This window comes from Oncorhynchus gorbuscha, linkage group LG11, assembly GCF_021184085.1.
Source record: "Oncorhynchus gorbuscha isolate QuinsamMale2020 ecotype Even-year linkage group LG11, OgorEven_v1.0, whole genome shotgun sequence".
NCBI lineage: Eukaryota > Metazoa > Chordata > Actinopteri > Salmoniformes > Salmonidae > Oncorhynchus > Oncorhynchus gorbuscha.
The window spans coordinates 84,471,228-84,489,099 of record NC_060183.1 but is presented as its reverse complement, the minus strand read 5'-3'; the positions used below and the strand labels follow the sequence as shown (position 1 = coordinate 84,489,099).

General features: G+C 43.3%; 2 protein-coding genes across 2 annotated transcripts in view; both read right to left on the bottom strand.

The window, feature by feature from the left end:
• The window catches only part of LOC124047984 (MOB kinase activator 3B), a 41,071-nt gene extending 36,609 nt beyond the window's left edge, over window positions 1-4,462 (bottom strand). Inside the window, exon 1 of the mRNA XM_046368343.1 lies at window positions 4,353-4,462. Within this exon, the coding sequence (XP_046224299.1) occupies window positions 4,353-4,377 (25 nt within the window). The 5' untranslated portion in view covers window positions 4,378-4,462. The remainder of the gene's footprint in view (window positions 1-4,352) is intronic.
• Window positions 4,463-14,453: 9,991 nt separating this feature from the next.
• LOC124047983 (THAP domain-containing protein 1) lies at window positions 14,454-17,327 on the bottom strand. Its single transcript, XM_046368342.1, has 3 exons — window positions 17,131-17,327; window positions 15,938-16,133; window positions 14,454-15,713 (listed from the first exon to the last, which is right to left on the bottom strand). Exons 1-3 carry the CDS (start codon window positions 17,199-17,201, stop codon window positions 15,279-15,281), a joined length of 702 nt encoding a protein of 233 aa, XP_046224298.1. The 5' UTR covers window positions 17,202-17,327; the 3' UTR covers window positions 14,454-15,278.
• Between the last annotated feature and the right edge of the window lie 545 nt (window positions 17,328-17,872).

The following is a 17,872-nucleotide window of genomic DNA, read 5'->3' as shown; positions in this document are numbered from 1 at the left end:
TGAAGAGCAGTCTCGGTTGAGTGACCCGTCTTGAAGCCTGACTGGTTAGGGTCAAGAAGACCATTCTGAGAGAGATGAAGAGCAGTCTCGGTTGAGTGACCCGTCTTGAAGCCTGACTGGTTAGGGTCAAGAAGACCATTCTGAGAGAGATGAAGAGCAGTCTCGGTTGAGTGACCCGTCTTGAAGCCTGACTGGTTAGGGTCAAGAAGACCATTCTGAGAGAGATGAAGAGCAGTCTCGGTTGAGTGACCCGTCTTGAAGCCTGACTGGTTAGGGTCAAGAAGACCATTCTGAGAGAGATGAAGAGCAGTCTCGGTTGAGTGACCCGTCTTGAAGCCTGACTGGTTAGGGTCAAGAAGACCATTCTGAGAGAGATGAAGAGCAGTCTCGGTTGAGTGACCCGTCTTGAAGCCTGACTGGTTAGGGTCAAGAAGACCATTCTGAGAGAGATGATCAGAGACGCCACGTAAAAGAAATTAAAATAAAGAAGGGATACCGGACTAGTTTTTGACGTCAGAGGAGTCGAGGGTTGGTTTCTCTTGAGGAGGGGAGCGACTCGGGCCATTTTGAAGTCAGAGGAGTCGAGTGTTGGTTTCTCTTGAGGAGGGGAGCGACTCGGGCCATTTTGAAGTCAGAGGGGATGCAGAAAGGGATGAGTTGATGAGGGAAGTGAGGAATGGCAGAAGGTCTCCAGAGGTGGTCTGGAGAAGGGAGGAGGGCAAATGGCTTTAAAGAGGAGTCAAAAGGTTTTTGAAGAGAAGCTATAAACATTCCAGGACAATGGGCCCCCCTACACTCTACCAAAAGGGTTATTCGGCTGTCCCCATTGGAGAACCCTTTTTGGTTGCAGGTAAAACCCTTTTGGTTCCAGGTAGAACCCTTTTGGTTACAGGTAGAACCCTTTTGGTTACAGGTAGAACCCTTTTGGTTACAGGTAGAACCCCTTTGGTTCCAGATAGAACCCTTTTTGGTTCCAGGTAGAACCCTTTTGGTTCCAGGTAGAACCCTTTTGGTTCCAGGTAGAACCCCTTTGGTTCCAGATAGAACCCTTTTTGGTTACAGGTAGAACCCCTTTGGTTCCAGATAGAACCCTTTTTGGTTCCAGGTAGAACCATTTTGGGTTCCATGTAGAGCCCTCTGTGGAAAGGGTTATACATGGTACCCAAAACAGTTATACTTGGAACCAAACATCTATCCCACCCTCACAACAACATCTATCCCACCCTCACTCAACATCAGGCATGTCAACAACATCTATCCCACCCTCACTCAACATCAGGCACGTCAACAACATCTATCCCACCCTCACTCAACATCAGGCACGTCAACAACATCTATCCCAACCTCACTCAACATCAGGCACATCAACAACATCTATCCCACCCTCACTCAACATCAGGCACGTCAACATCTATCCCACCCTCACTCAACATCAGGCACGTCAACATCTATCCAACCCTCACTCAACATCAGGCACATCAACAACATCTATCCCACCCTCACTCAACATCAGGCACGTCAACAACATCTACCCAACAACGTTTTTCAAAAGGAAAGTAAAGCTGAAGAGCTACACTTTTATCGGTGCACAAAAATGACTATGGGTTGAATGATATGTTGTCCCTCTCTGTGCTGTTGTTGAGATGGGTTGAGTGATGGTTGCTGTGGTGCCCAAGGTTAGCCACAGTCCCCACCCTATACTACAGTATATGCCATGGACCAGAATATTGTCCAGCTGTGTCAGATGACAGTGTGTCTTTAATGCTTTACAGCGCTTAGGGCTTTTGTCTACATATCCAGATGTCACTCCTAAAAGCTGGATGTAGGACCATTAAATCTTCCTGTCACAGTAAAGCATTAAAACCTACTCTGTCCTTGTCATACATATCTTTTATATGAGCAGAGCGGAGAGCAGCGGTAAAAGTGTGAGTCAAAACTCATCGAGCCACGTGCTTCCTCAAAAACAACTGACTGTACCATGCATCAAGCTCTGCCACCGTACCCAGGGGAGGACTTCTAGAGCATGTAGCTAGTTCGAGAAGGGGAATACAAGGTCAAAGTGTGTTGCAAAGTAGGTTAACTGCTCTACTGTGTCCTTGTCATTATTGACTCATAGAGGTGTTATAGCACCCGTTATGACTCATAGAGGTGTTATAGCACCCATTATGACTCATAGAGGTGTTATAGCACCCATTATGACTCATAGAGGTGTTATAGCACCCATTATGACTCATAGAGGTGTTATAGCACCCATTATGACCCATAGAGGTGTTATAGCACCCATTATGTCTCATAGCAATGTTATAGCAACCATTATGACTCATAGAGGTGTTATAGCACCCATTTTGACTTATAGCAAGGTTATAGCACCCAATATGCATATATTTTAAATAACTCTAACAAAGAGTGTCTGATATAAGCTTGAATCAGTCATATATATACACACCACAGTATAGAGTCCATGTTGAGTCCATCTCTATAACCATGTAACTGTCTCTTTTATTTAACCTTTATTTAACTAGGCTAGTCAGTTAAGAACAAATTCTTATTTTCGATGACGGCCTAGGAACAGTGGGTTAACTGCCTTGTTCAGGGGGCAGAACAACAGATTTTTACCTTGTCAGCTCGGGGGTTTGATCTTGCAACCTTTCGGGTTACTGGCCCAACACTCTAACCACTAGGCTTACGCCCCTCTGCGCTTGGCACTTCTGAAACCAATCCGTTCTCACACATTCCTTTCCCCTGAGACCTTCAACACACAACTTATTACAAACAAATCACTGTTGAAGTGGAATACAAGGTAGGTCTAGTCACTGTAGTGACCAGGTTTTGTCTCACTTTGGCATTTATACACCTTTGCACATTATCAGTAAGTTACTCTCTGAACTGCAGGTACTTTCAGATAATAGTGGTGTTTTTTCAGGGGAGGAGAGTCTAGGTGTTTTCCATGTCTGATCTGAAAAAATGCAACAGAAGGGAATTTTCCAGTCCTGTAACGTTGAATATGTGGCTAAAATGAAAGAACAGGTATCCGGTGTGCCAATGCAACACGTGAAAGGCAGGAAACGGCAGAGAAGAGAGAATAGCCTGCCGAATGTGAGTGATCTGCCAGACACTGATGCCCGTTCTTCCTGCCCCATAGGGCATCAGTTCGGGAGGAGAACGACGAGTCCTTTCACTCATATGCTGCACGCAGCCGTCAGGAGCACGTTAGGAGCACGTTAAGAGCACGCTAGGACAGGAGTAGCCCGCTGAAAAACAGCTGATCGCGGAGGAGTATGCTCCAGTGACAATTCCACATGGACAGTTTCAGGTTTTTTTTCCGTTTCAGATTGAAAGAGAAAGTGTTATAATGAGAGTCACGGTACATAACAGGACTTTGAAACGGTAAAGCAACAATGACAGCAGGCTGAGAGCAACATGAGTTAGTCAGCAGCTTTATACACGTCAGAGGGGCACAGAGTAGAGAGGAAGGTACAACCGTACACGGATATGTCCAGCCGTAAGAGTAGTAAACTCTACCAACGGGAGGGAACTATACATGGATATCCACTCCATCCCTAACTAACCCACAAGCTTCTTCTTAGGCACGAGGGAACAAAACAGGGAAACAATTCTAATTCTTAATTCAAACTATAAATTGGTATACTGTATAAATCAATGAGAGCACTGAGCATGTAGCCTGGTTTATACTGTGCATGTAGGAAGGCAGGCTGTGTGAATCATTCAATCCCTCTTTCTATCCGTAGTCAGGAGGCAGTCATTTATTGTTTTCATCCATTGTCATTATACTCCATGTGCTCAATAGTGTGAATTAGTGGTCCTTTGTGACCAATAGGCTACTACCATTATTGTACATCGACGCAATTAAACCTGTACGCACTGAAACATTTTATTTTATTTCAGAGTAGGTTGAACATTCATTTGAAGAAAGAAAAAAGGCATTAGTGTATTAATTTCAACAGAACAGAGTCAACACAGGCTTGAATAAAGAGGCTACTAGAAAAGTACATTTGTTGAAATCCATAGGGTCATATTATTATCAGATTTAGGCACTGTTCTTTCTCGAGATTGGATACTCCCGAAAATGAGAAGGGAAAAATATTTAGGCTACTGAAAGTCGAGGAGAATGCATAATGAAACGTAACACATTTATCCTTCTCAAATCGTGAACAGCTACGTTGAAACGTTGTAACATCAAAGGGCAGAAACTTTGGTTGAAACAAGCAACGCAACAAAGTAACGTTATAACTTGGATGACCAGAGTACAACTGCATTCATTCAATACCCTTTAAAGTGCTATTTAAAAACATAAAACATGCTTTATATATTTTTGCGCGTATCGTCCTTACCTGAGCATTTGCTAAATCCAACCATATGCTCTCCGGCCGTGGTTCGACTACAGTTCCCAACACACAAATGTATCCCGCTCGAGCTTCCCACAGCCAGGGAGGAAAACCCGTGTGGAATAACACGAACCAATAGCAACGCTATGAGGAGGAGCGCGTGAGGGCCACTGGCTACAAACCCAGGTTGCGTTTACAATAAGTGAGGAAAGCCAAACAGGTTACTTGTTTACATTTATAAGTTGAATTGCAATATCGGCTGTTAGAAAAAAAATTAAGTGAATTTATTACATCTTAACAACCACGGGATGAAAAAAGGGTCTTGTTACAAACTAATTTACATGTCCTACTGTACTTGTGTTTTAACAACAGTGCCATCTCGTGCTGAAACTAGAGAAACACTATTTTACAAAGTCATCTGGTGATGTAAAAAAAAAAATTACCTGCACAATATCAGCATGCGTTATATTCTGTGATTACTTGACATTTGGGCACATCCAGGGCATTGAAACTGTGAGTAACATTGTGAGTTGTGAGTAACAAACTTGTTTTGACATTGTAACGCTTGCAGAGCTGGCTAATGGGAGTTTTAATCTGAGCTTCCTGGGCGTTTCTTTCCCCCAACGCTGTTACACCAAAACCACGCCCCTTTATTCAGAGGCGCGTTCTACTACGCTCCCATTGGCTAGCTAGTGATGTCTCACTCACAGGCGATCAGCGCAGAGACCTTCCAAGATAAGGATGGAAAGTGTCATTTAACAATTAGCTGTGCCTGACGTAATGAAGGCCTATTATTATCATGTTTGGTATCATTTGCCCATGTATTTATTTTCAGAGTTTCAATGAGTTGTTAAATTGTGATGACTCTGCTGAATTCCCTCCATTAAAGGTCAGCTAAGTGAACCTAGGCTACTTAATAACGTTACTAGCTCGGTATTTGAAGTTGTTATATTATCATTAGTAGTATATTATCAGGTAAAAGCATATGCTTATTATTCATAATTTCTTAAATATTTATTAGCTAATCATTCGGTCATATACGCTATGCTACAGCCATTGAATCTGTCCTTGAGCGTTAAAGGGACGGTAGTGGCTAGCTCTGTCTACGATATTATGTTATTATATTTTTCAATCTTGAAATTTCAAGGGCAACTGTTATTAATCAGTGACTGAAATTTCGCGCTACATGATATTCACCTCCGGACTTGGAGGGCGCTCAAAGCGTGGAGTGGTTTTGGCTTAATAACTGTGTTGGGAAAGAGAGACGGGGGCGTTAGAGGAGACACGTCATAATCATAGTAGAGATCTCTAAAGGCCAGTTTATGGTGCTTTCAAGAAAACTGGGAACTCGGGAGGAAACGAGGTTGAATCATGCGTTCAGTGATCTTTAGGTGGGAAAGCCAGAGCTCTAGAAATAGAACAGAGTTGAACATTCAAAACAACATTTTTCCACTGTCGGAGCTCGTTATTTTCCGATTTCATTGTTTTCTTGAACATTCTGAGAATTCCCAGTTCCGAGTTATTTTGAACGTAGCATTATAATTGGTCTATCGACATGTCTGTAGACGAGGACTCTCCAACAACGTTCCCAGAGAGCTACCGACCGTCCTGTACGTTTTCACTCCAACCCTAATCTACAACACCTGATTTTAATAATTAGCTGGTTGATAAACTGAATCAGGTTAGTTACAACTGGGGTTTGTAGTATGATCTAAAATAAGGACGCACGACAACGAGGTTCTAGCTCCGGCCTGTTTATTAACCTAACCCTTGCATGTCCTACATAGGTACGGATACCCCCAAGGGACATCCTACTACAGGGTTGATGCAAAACCCTACAGGAGGGTGGCGCTCCAGGAACAGGGTTGGAAAAATTCCCTAGAAAGGCAGGAACCTAGGAAGAAACCTAGAGAGGAACCGGGCTCTGGCTGTGCCTGGTGGAGATTATAAACCTAGAGAGGAACCAGGCTCTGAGGGGTGGAGATTATAAACCTAGAGAGGAACCAGGCTCTGAGGGGTGGTCAGTCCTCTTCTGGCTGTACCAGGTAGAGAGGAACCAGGCTCTGAGGGGTGGAGATTATAAACCTAGAGAGGAACCAGGCTCTGAGGGGTGGCCAGTCCTCTTCTGGCTGTGCCTGGTGGAGATTTTAGGAGTACAAGGCGATTAAAGCCTGATCGTTGCCCTTACAAAAAGACAGCAGTTTTGAAACTGACTGTGGTATTTTGGATGCAGTAATTGCAGTAATTCCTGCAAGTTGTTCAAACCTTCATAGATGACCAGCAGGGTCAAATAATAATCACAGTGGTTGTAGAAGGTGCAACAGGTCAGCACCTCAGGAGTAAATGTCAGTTAGCTTTTCATAGCCGAGCATTCAGAGGTCGAGACAACAGGTGCAGTAGAGGGAGAGACAAAGCAAGAGAGGGGGGAGAGGGTCAAAAATAGCAGGTCTGGGACAAGCTAGCATGTCCGGTGAACAGGTCAGGGTTCCATAGCCGCTGGTAAACAGTTAAAACTGGAGCAGCAGCACGACCAGGTGGACTGGGGACGGCGACAGCGCATGAACCTGGTGCTCAGGTCCTCCGGGAGGGGAGAGAGAGAGAGCGATCTGAGAATTAGAGGGAGCATACTTAAGTTCACACAGGACATCAGATAAGACAGGAGAATTACACCAGATATAACAGACTGACCCTAGCCCCCCGGCATATAGACTATAGCAGCATAGATACTGGAGACTGAAAGCACAGCTCCCACTCCACTAGAGGATATCAACAGACCACCAACTTACTACCCTGAGACCAGGCTGAGTATAGTCCCCACACCACCAGAGGGATATCAACAGACCACCAACTTACTACCCTGAGACCAGGCTGAGTATAGTCCCCACACCACTAGAGGGATATCAACAGACCACCAACTTACTACCCTGAGACCAGGCTGAGTATAGTCCCCACACCACTACAGGGATATCAACAGACCACCAACTTACTACCCTGAGACCAGGCTGAGTATAGTCCCCACACCACTAGAGGGATATCAACAGACCACCAACTTACTACCCTGAGACCAGACTGAGTATAGTCCCCACACCACTAGAGGATATCAACAGACCACCAACGTGCGCCGAATATAACAGGTGTGCAGAGGGTCCCTGGTTTGAGTAGCGAGTAGTGTTAGGTGAATAACAAACCTTAAAGTGAAATGCTTACTTACAGGCTCTAACCAACAGTGCAAAAATGTGTTAGGTGAACAACAGGTAAGTAAAGAGATAAAAACATAAAAAAATAACAGTAGCGAGGTTATATACGGACACCGGTTAGTCGGGCTGATTGAGGTAGTGTGTGTAACAGTATAGTTTCCGTCCCTCTCCTCACCCCTACCTGGACTCGAACCAGGGACCCTCTGCACACCTGTTGTATTGGAGAAGATTATATATATATTTTTTTGTATTTGGGTGTTTTATTTTATTGCAACAATAATAACAATATTACACATCAATACAGGGACATTCCTGTGAATACAATGAAACACATGTAATAATAGAACACCAGGTGACCCCCCTCTCAAAAAACAAATACAAAAACAATTCATGACATCATTAATATGTGACATTAAGGCAATAAGACATTAACAGACATTTAGAGACATGACTTAAAATAATTTCCCCAAATTTTTACATTTCACAAGTTTGAGGGATTTATACAATTGTAACAGTTCAATAAAATTTAAAAAAATCATATTTCACACGCACTTCACAGAGTAGGCGTTCCCTAACGGAAATATGCAAATACATGCTAGAATGCACCAATACGCTCTCGCTAACTCGTGGTTGCTATGCCCACCTCCTGGCTGGTTCTGTCCAAGTATTTCCTCCCATTTGAAATAACAGACCGTGGTCTAACTTGGGTTAGTTATGAAAAATAATAATCTTTGGTTTAAATCTCTGCCACTATTGAAACGTCCATTGTCATGTGTAAGGTTTAAAGGCGCTTCATGGTCCATCTGCCGTCTGCCTTGGCCGTGCAGCATTAACGATGATATGGCCTCTGCAGAAGTCAGGGCATTCACACTTCCTGTAAGGGCATTCCTACTTCCTGTCAGGGCATTCCTACTTCCTGTCAGGGCATTCCTACTTCCTGTCCTTCCGCGAGAAGCTCAGAGCTGTTTGTGAAGGAAGTGAGTTTGCGTTTATACAGGACCTCCCGCCCTCACCTACCGTAAACCAATCAATATACGGAGCCCTCCGCATTGTTACAACATTGAGAGGCGCATAGCGATACAATGTGAGGCTCAAATTGTCCTCGGCGTGCCTCCGCAATGCTTCCGACCATATTATCGGATCTGGCAAACATAGGTTCCTATCGGACTGCCACAGCAACCAGATCAACCTGAGACAAGATGCAACAGTTCAACAATTCTCATGCACTTTGGTTTAAAACATTTTTCTGTAAACTCGCCATTACCTTGTAAATGAAGATGTTTCATTTCCCTGTAATAATGAATAAAACGTAGCTAAAGTTAAGACGTTGTCAGCTATCCTCTGGTCATTTCAACTGACTCGTCAGCTGTCTAGCAACGAACCAAAACACTAACCATTTTCCATCCAGTTTTAATGTGAGTGAAGTCAAAAAAATAAAAATAAAAACAACGAATCAAGACAGCTGTGATAGAAACAAGAAAGTTTCGGTACACTTTTATAAATACCGACAGGTCATTTGTTCGTTCGACATGGTGGGATCTTCAATGTGTCGGTAAAATGAATGATACGAGAAATGGCGTTGGCATAACCATCATATCGAAGTAAATTTGGAGTCACGGTGATGAAGTGTGGTCTTCCCTCTACGACTCGGTAACCATGTAGTTTATATTATTATTTGATTTATTCGGCTACAGATTAAATCTATTATAAAGACCTTCACAGGGGTGGTGAAAGTGCACGGTGATCTTGATTGCACCTTTCCAATAAAAATCAATGGTCTGTTTTATTCTGGTGACACGATGATCGATGCTTGACTGCCGTTTTAACAAGTAAACATATTCTCGTTTTTTATCCATAATCTCATGTAGACCCGCACTGTGTCTGTGAGCGGTTGGCTAGAGCGCCTACGCCAAGACCAGAATAGGCACATTTACTATTTAACGAAACAGTTTATTTTGACAAAACAATCGGCAGAGTTGAAAATGCGATGGAAACCCATTGAACCATATATTTTTATTCGGTAAATTAACATTTAAGTGAAAAAGTATATTTTCTGTGCACTACGTCATCACGCACAGCTTTTTTTGTGTGCAACCAGTCAGTTTGGTGGAAACACCACTGGTGGGAAAATTAGCATATTCTCTTTTATGCACATTTTTGAATATTCGCTTGAAAATCTGTCGCCAATTGGGTGGAAATCTAGCTATTGTTTAGAAATGTTGCCTGGTTTGCCAGGTTGACATTTACTGAAGTACTTTTTAAATGGATGTGTTTATGGGTGTTAAAATAGAGAAAGTCGGCCATTTGGACCACCGGGCTGCTGACGTCATGCAGAGGCTGTCGTTTTGCGTATATACTTTTTCGTAAAGAAAACACAAGTTTGATGTCAGACGACAACATAATGTTCATGACGTCACTACGACAATTATCTAGTGACATGTCAATAAACAGACTGTAAATCAGCCTTTAAAATTGATTAAGGATGAGCACCTTTTTTTTTTCTCGCCTAAGATATCATACCCAAATCTAACTGCCTGTAGCTCAGGCCCTGAAGCAAGGATATGCATATTCTTGGTACCATTTGAAAGGAAACACTTTGAAGTTTGTGGAAATGTTTGTGGAAATGCTCTTATCCAGAGCGACTTAGATCTGGTAAAAGATAATACAAATACCAAAAACAACAGTTATTTTTCTACCACCATCTTTGAAATGGTCCCAGTTCCAGCCATCACTCTGGTTGTAATTCCGATGGTGTCCACAAGATGGCAGTGTATGTGCAAAGTTTACTTGACAGACGGATAATTTGAAGTATGAGCGAACCAGCGTTTCCAGTATTTGTAGCCATATTATCAGTTCAACATTTGCAAAAACAACCAGTTTTCATAACTCTGAATATTCATATATTTTTTGTCCATAAGGAAAAGGCATGCTGTCGCACAAGGTTAGTAGCTACATTTTATGACAGATACAGGGTTTCCGGACACTCCCGTAAAGCCAAGCTCATTGGCTATCTAGCTAGCCTTGTTTGACCCCGATTGGTGCTTATTTGACAAAGTTAGAGTCATTCAAGTGAAGACCGCCCACGTCATCGGCGTGCCATGAAGGCGTCGCTCTCTGATCAAATATGGTGTCCTACAGGATACACTACACCCCTAATGATATAGTGAAGTCTGGTTACGTTCTAGGATCTCTGATATGGTGTCCTATAGGACATACTACACCCCTAATGATATAGTTAAGTCTGGTTACGTTCTAGGATCTCTGATATGGTGTCCTATAGGACATACTACACCCCTAATGATATAGTGAAGTCTGGTTACGTTCTAGGATCTCTGATATGGTGTCCTATAGGATATACTACACCCCTAATGATATAGTGAAGTCTGGTTACGTTCTAGGATCTCTGAGGAATAAATATGAATGTATTTTGACTGGTTGAAACAACGTTTAGGGTTAGAGTTTTACAGATTTCTTTCTTTGCAAATTGAACGAGTGGAAATACAAAATCGATCTTGCTATATGAACCTTTTTAGGATATGAAAAAGGATTTTATCTAACAAAACGACACTTCATGTTATCTCTGGGACCCTTTGGATGATATCCAATGATATCCAATGTATCAAACCTATCGCTGTGAAAAAAGCATTTTGTTGTTAGGAGCTCTCCTCAACCTAATATCACGGCATTTTTTTCACCGTAATAGCTACTGTAAATCGAACAGTGCAGTTATATTAACAAGAATTTAAGCTTTCAGCCGATGTAACACACTTATATGTACCGACATTTGTTGTTACTCTAAAATCTGCATTGTGACACAAGGCGCTGCATGATTTACAACTGTCCCTGTCCCGAACAACTGAGGCGTATCCCTAACACACAGATACTGGGGCAATAACTGGGTATCACCTTTTTCAAAAGTTGTACCAAGAAGAAAGCCAATCCACAATATGCAGCAAAGGAGTCAACGGGATGCAGACATTCAACACATCTGCTGTAACAAAGTGGAGATTAGTCAAATGATTCTATCTCCTGTAACTGGCCCACAAAGTGGAGATTAGTCAAATCCGATTAGGCAAACGATTCTATCTCCTGTAACTGGCCCACAATGTGGTTATTTAAATCAGATTAGACAAACGATTCTATCTCCTGTAACTGGCCCACAATGTGGTTACTTAGAATCGTTTGCCTAATCTGATTTAAATAACCACATTGTGGGCCAGTTACAGGAGATAAATCAGATTAGGCAAACGATTCTCTCCTGTAACTGGCCCACAATGTGGTTATTTAAATCACATTAGGCAAACAATTCCATCTCCTGTAACTGGCCCACAATGTGGTTATTTAAATCAGATTAGACAAACGATTCCATCTCCTGTAACTGGCCCACAATGTGGTTATTTAAATCAGATTAGACAAACGATTCCATCTCCTGTAACTGGCCCACAATGTGGTTATTTAAATCAGATTAGACAAACGATTCCATCTCCTGTAACTGGCCCACAATGTGGTTATTTAAATCAGATTAGACAAACGATTCCATCTCCTGTAACTGGCCCACAATGTGGTTATTTAAATCAGATTAGACAAACGATTCCATCTCCTGTAACTGGCCCACAATGTGGTTATTTAAATCAGATTAGACAAACGATTCCATCTCCTGTAACTGGCCCACAATGTGGTTATTTAAATCAGATTAGACAAACGATTCCATCTCCTGTAACTGGCCCACAATGTGGTTATTTAAATCCGATTAGACAAACGATTCCATCTCCTGTAACTGGCCCACAATGTGGTTATTTAAATCAGATTAGACAAACGATTCCATCTCCTGTAACTGGCCCACAATGTGGTTATTTAAATCAGATTAGACAAACGATTCCATCTCCTGTAACTGGCCCACAATGTGGTTATTTAAATCCGATTAGACAAACGATTCCATCTCCTGTAACTGGCCCACAATGTGGTTATTTAAATCAGATTAGACAAACGATTCCATCTCCTGTAACTGGCCCACAATGTGGTTATTTAAATCAGATTAGACAAACGATTCCATCTCCTGTAACTGGCCCACAATGTGGTTATTTAAATCAGATTAGACAAACGATTCCATCTCCTGTAACTGGCCCACAATGTGGTTATTTAAATCAGATTAGACAAACGATTCCATCTCCTGTAACTGGCCCACAATGTGGTTATTTAAATCAGATTAGACAAACGATTCCATCTCCTGTAACTGGCCCACAATGTGGTTATTTAAATCAGATTAGACAAACGATTCCATCTCCTGTAACTGGCCCACAATGTGGTTATTTAAATCAGATTAGACAAACGATTCCATCTCCTGTAACTGGCCCACAATGTGGTTATTTAAATCAGATTAGACAAACGATTCCATCTCCTGTAACTGGCCCACAATGTGGTTATTTAAATCAGATTAGACAAACGATTCCATCTCCTGTAACTGGCCCACAATGTGGTTATTTAAATCAGATTAGACAAACGATTCCATCTCCTGTAACTGGCCCACAATGTGGTTATTTAAATCAGATTAGACAAACGATTCCATCTCCTGTAACTGGCCCACAATGTGGTTATTTAAATCAGATTAGACAAACGATTCCATCTCCTGTAACTGGCCCACAATGTGGTTATTTAAATCAGATTAGACAAACGATTCCATCTCCTGTAACTGGCCCACAATGTGGTTATTTAAATCCGATTTCGGATATATTTGGCTGATTTCGTAGCATAACATGCAGAAGCTGGGGGGAGGCAAGGAGACGACTCAGGATCTTTCCCCCACGCATTTCCAATGCAACTCCATTGTCTAGGTCGAGTTCGATTGACCTCTACCGCATCTATTGCAAACGGGCAATATGACTTAAAAGTATGTGCCAACACAGAGAGAAATCAAATCAATAACTTAAGTCGTTGGGACTTTGACCATGTGCCCTCCTGTTAATAATCAAGTTTCACAAGCTATTTAAAATAAAATACAATAAAAGCAAATATATGGTCATAAGAGACTTGAATTGGGAAGTATAAACACAGATCATTTAGAAAACCAAAGAAATAACATTAAAACGTTATGAGAATTGTAGTTTCTGATTGACACCAAACTGGGTCTCACACAATAAGGCGCGGCGCCCATGTTTAATTCAAGGTCCAGGTTCCCTTATGGCTTTAAATATGGTCATAACCCCAATAACAGCCCTTTTGACTTGGTCTTTTCAACAGAAATACAAGAGATAAGATTCTCCACAAAGATAGGCTTTACCAGAGTGGGGGGGGGAGAGTTGCTCCTAGACAGATCTTGGGTCAGTTTTGGATTTTCACCACTAATAGTTAAGGTTAGGAATGGATGAGGGGGAAGCTGATCCTAGATCTGTACCTAGGAGAAACTTCACCTAGAAACGCCATTCGGTGCATCCTAACATGGGACCTTATATCAGGGGTTGCTAAACGTTGAATTCATCAGGGACCCCCTCATAATAAATCACAACTTCTTCACGGTGCATTAAAAATAGCATCCCAAGCCGTTTTAACTATGACTTCTACAATTCAAGACCCAACTAATCAAGTCTCGGGCTCTGGGAAATAACATTGTGCAGTTTTAAAAGTGAATCTCCTGCGACTCAACACACGTTGCCATAGGTCAGTGTGCCGTTAAGTTTTAAAAAAACAGTACATTTATCGTCAAAAAAAAACAACATTTTGGGGGAATATAAGAAGAATTGAGTTGAAAAGATGTTTCATTGGTGGATAACTGTGGATACCGACATCCATGCGAGCCTCCCAGGTCCATGCTGTGCTCAACGGTTATTAAGAACAGAAATCCTACATTAATATTACATTTCACCCTCAAGGGATCCTGGGAAAAGTTGTCCAAAAATCTGTTGTTGCTCATGAAAACATTTTAAATTGTATTTTTTATTGAAACATTTTTTGCTCTAATGCAAAAGTTGTTGCCCAGCAGCAACAATAGTTCAAAGTGACAGCTGACCAGTTGGGGTCACATGATTTCATATTACAGTAGAAGAGAAAGTCCCGGCCAATTACAAACCTCCCATTTTTTTGTCCAAGAGTAGAGGCATAAATTGACTAACATTACTAAACAACGACATACAGTACACACAAGTGGTCCTCCCTCCAACACACTAAAATCAACCCTTCAAATAGAGTTATTGTACTTTGAGGGATTCTTCCCTTTAAGTTTACAGCCTGAAGACAATGAAATAGAATATGCTAGAAAAGACATTGTGTCGTTGGTTGTCTGTGACAAAAGTGGAAAACACACCCGACCGGCTTGCATTACAACGCTCCACACGGACACAACACAGGAAATCACCATCACTGACCCCTAGACGAGATACCACTGACCCCTAGACGAGATACCACTGACCCCTAGACGAGATACCACTGACCCCTAGACGAGATACCACTGACCCCTAGACGAGACATGTCTGGACACATGACGGCAGTAGTTCTATAGGTCTCAGAAAGGTAGTAGTAGACACAGCTTAGCCATCCGCTACACCTCTATTGGGAGAGGTGATGTGAGAGTCCCCACACTGACCCTTTAATAAACCTGGGACAACCCCGCCCCCCCCAATACACTGAAGGCAGACCCAGAGAACCAGGGTCCGTAAGCCTGATCTATTACAGCCTGGTCCCAGACCGGTTTGTGGTCTTGCCAACTCCACAGACTTGGCACCCAGGCTAGGTGTGTGAGGCTTCATGGACCCTCTACGGGCTCAATCCCTTTGAGCGCATCATAAAGCTGTTGGGGTAGAAGTACATATCCCTCCCCTAGCGCCGGGTCACTGTTCATCCTCTGGAACTCTCCGATAGCCTTAAACCTCTTCAACTGTCTCTCCTGCCTCCGACACTTCTGCTGTACGGTCTTTAACTTCTTCCTCAGCTTGTCCAGCTGTTCCTCCAGCTGCTCAATCCTCTTCTTCTGCTGGACAGTGTCCTCCACGGTGTAGTTGTGGTCGCAGGAGATGGACATGCTGTGGGGAAGGTTCTCTACCAGGGGTAAGGGGTCTACAGTGTGATGGGTCTCTGTCTGTATCTCCTGCTGGGTCTCCTCTGTGTCAGAGAGGGGGAGGGAGGGGAGGGTCAGAGAGAAGTCCATCTCTGGAGGTAACGGGTCCACCAAGGACTCTGCCTATGAAAAATAATAATTAAGTACAAATCTAAAATAATTCCATGTTTGATAGTTTGGTATACATACCCCAGCCTGGTGCCAGATGTGTTCGGTCTTATCAACTCATTAGGTTGTTGTCATGCCAATTGTAACACCAGACGCGGTAGGTGTGACAACGACCAAAGGAATTGGCAAGACTGTACAAACCAGATCTGAGACCAGGCTATAGTGTGTGTGCGTTTTACCTTGACTTGTAGTTTAGTGAAACAGAATAGAGAAGGTACAGCATTCTCCTTCAGGACACGGTTGTTGCACTCTGGTTTGAAGCAGTCTTTAGTGAAATGCTGAGAGCAGATATTACTGTATCTGGTTGGTTTGAAATTGTTTCTCCTCATTGCCGCAACCCATTTCCCACAGACGTCTGGCCGTGCTAGAGGGAACCTGCAATACACCGACAAGAGTCTTGTTACATTACAGTATCAAACACAAAACAAACTCGCAGGTTCACAAATACTGTTCTTACTGTGTTGGTAGTCCAGTAGCTAGTCACTGTTGCAGGAGCTATCGCTCCTCCAACTGGCTACATCGGTCAGCAGCTGAATCTGCCGACTGTAAATAGCCTAAGTAGCCAACGTCTGCTTCGTGATAGGGATGCCAGTCTGACGCGCGGTGGAGCGCAGCGCAGCTCCAGTCTGACGCGCGGTGGAACGCAGCGCAGCGCCAGTCTGACGCGCGGTGGAGCGCAGCGCAGCGCCAGTCTCACGCGCGGTGGAGCGCAGCGCAGCGCCAGTCTCACGCGCGGTGGAGCGCAGCGCAGCGCCAGTCTCACGCGCGGTGGAGCGCAGCGCAGCGCCAGTCTCACGCGCGGTGGAACGCAGCGCAGCGCCAGTCTCACGCGCGGTGGAACGCAGCGCCAGCGCCAGTCTCACGCGCGGTGGAACGCAGCGCAGGCGCCAGTCTGACGCGCGGTGGAACGCAGCGCAGCGCCAGTCTGACGCGCGGTGGAACGCAGCGCAGGCGCCAGTCTGACGCGCGGTGGAACGCAGCAAACGTTAACAAGATACCAGTGAGAGGCCACAAGAACATTGCAATCTACTACTTATAAGCAACACCAACACAGCCACGATGGGTAGCTAATTCCCACGCGTTTAACCCAACTACAACTAAGTCAACAGAAGCTAGATAGTTGGGTCATGGGTTGCCTCGAGTTGCCATACCTCCAAAATCACATCGTTGTCACGTTTCCCCTTTTTTACGTGAAGCCTGGTTGGCGACTGGGCCAGGTCATGGGGAATCTTGCGACTGTCAACAACTGTGCAAAAGCTGTGATAACAGCTAGTCAACTGACTGGATAGTAAACAAGACGAGGCTAGACAGCTAGAGCATGTTGATCATTATCTGTAGAGTGACCGTGGTGATGTCGGGAGTTGGAACTTACTTGTGAAATGAAATGTTTCTGTCTTTATGATATCTGTTTTTGCATCCGTAAGCTGAGCACGATTGGACCATCTCTACAATCGCGAGTTACTGGCAGATGTGACAGTTGTTGTCTTGTCCCTTTTCCTTGTCTTTCAATGCTTTATTTTGTCCTTTCTTGGCGAGGTCCTTTCCACTTTCCACAATGGCCGAAATGGCTTCAAAGATCTGTCTTTGACTTCACTACTGTTGGTCATGTGACATGTTTTCTCAACTCTGATTCGCAGAGAATTTCTCTTTCTCTGATTCGTGAAGATAATACGGTGTTATTCCGCATGTGTCCGCTTGGGGGCGGTAAAACACTGCTGGAAAGACCACATCGAATTCTATTAATGAATTAATTTAACCTTTTATTAACTAGGCAAGTCAGTTTAAGAACAAATTCTTATTTACAATGACGGCCTACCAAATGTCAAAAGGCCTCCTGCGAGGATGGGGGCCTGGGAACGAAATATAGTAGTCAAAAACATTTCAGCATCTTCTTGTCCATGATGACCTAAAAAGGTATACATTAGTACATTTCTTTGTGGCTGTCATTTTGATACTACCATTTACCCTTTGACCCCGGCGAGAACATTTTATATGTTGCCCCAAACCAAATGAACACATGCTATAGGACATGCTCCATTTACTCTGAGCTATATGACACAAAATACAATACCTGAGCAGGTACCTTCCCTCACCTGGGCAGTAATGGACATCCT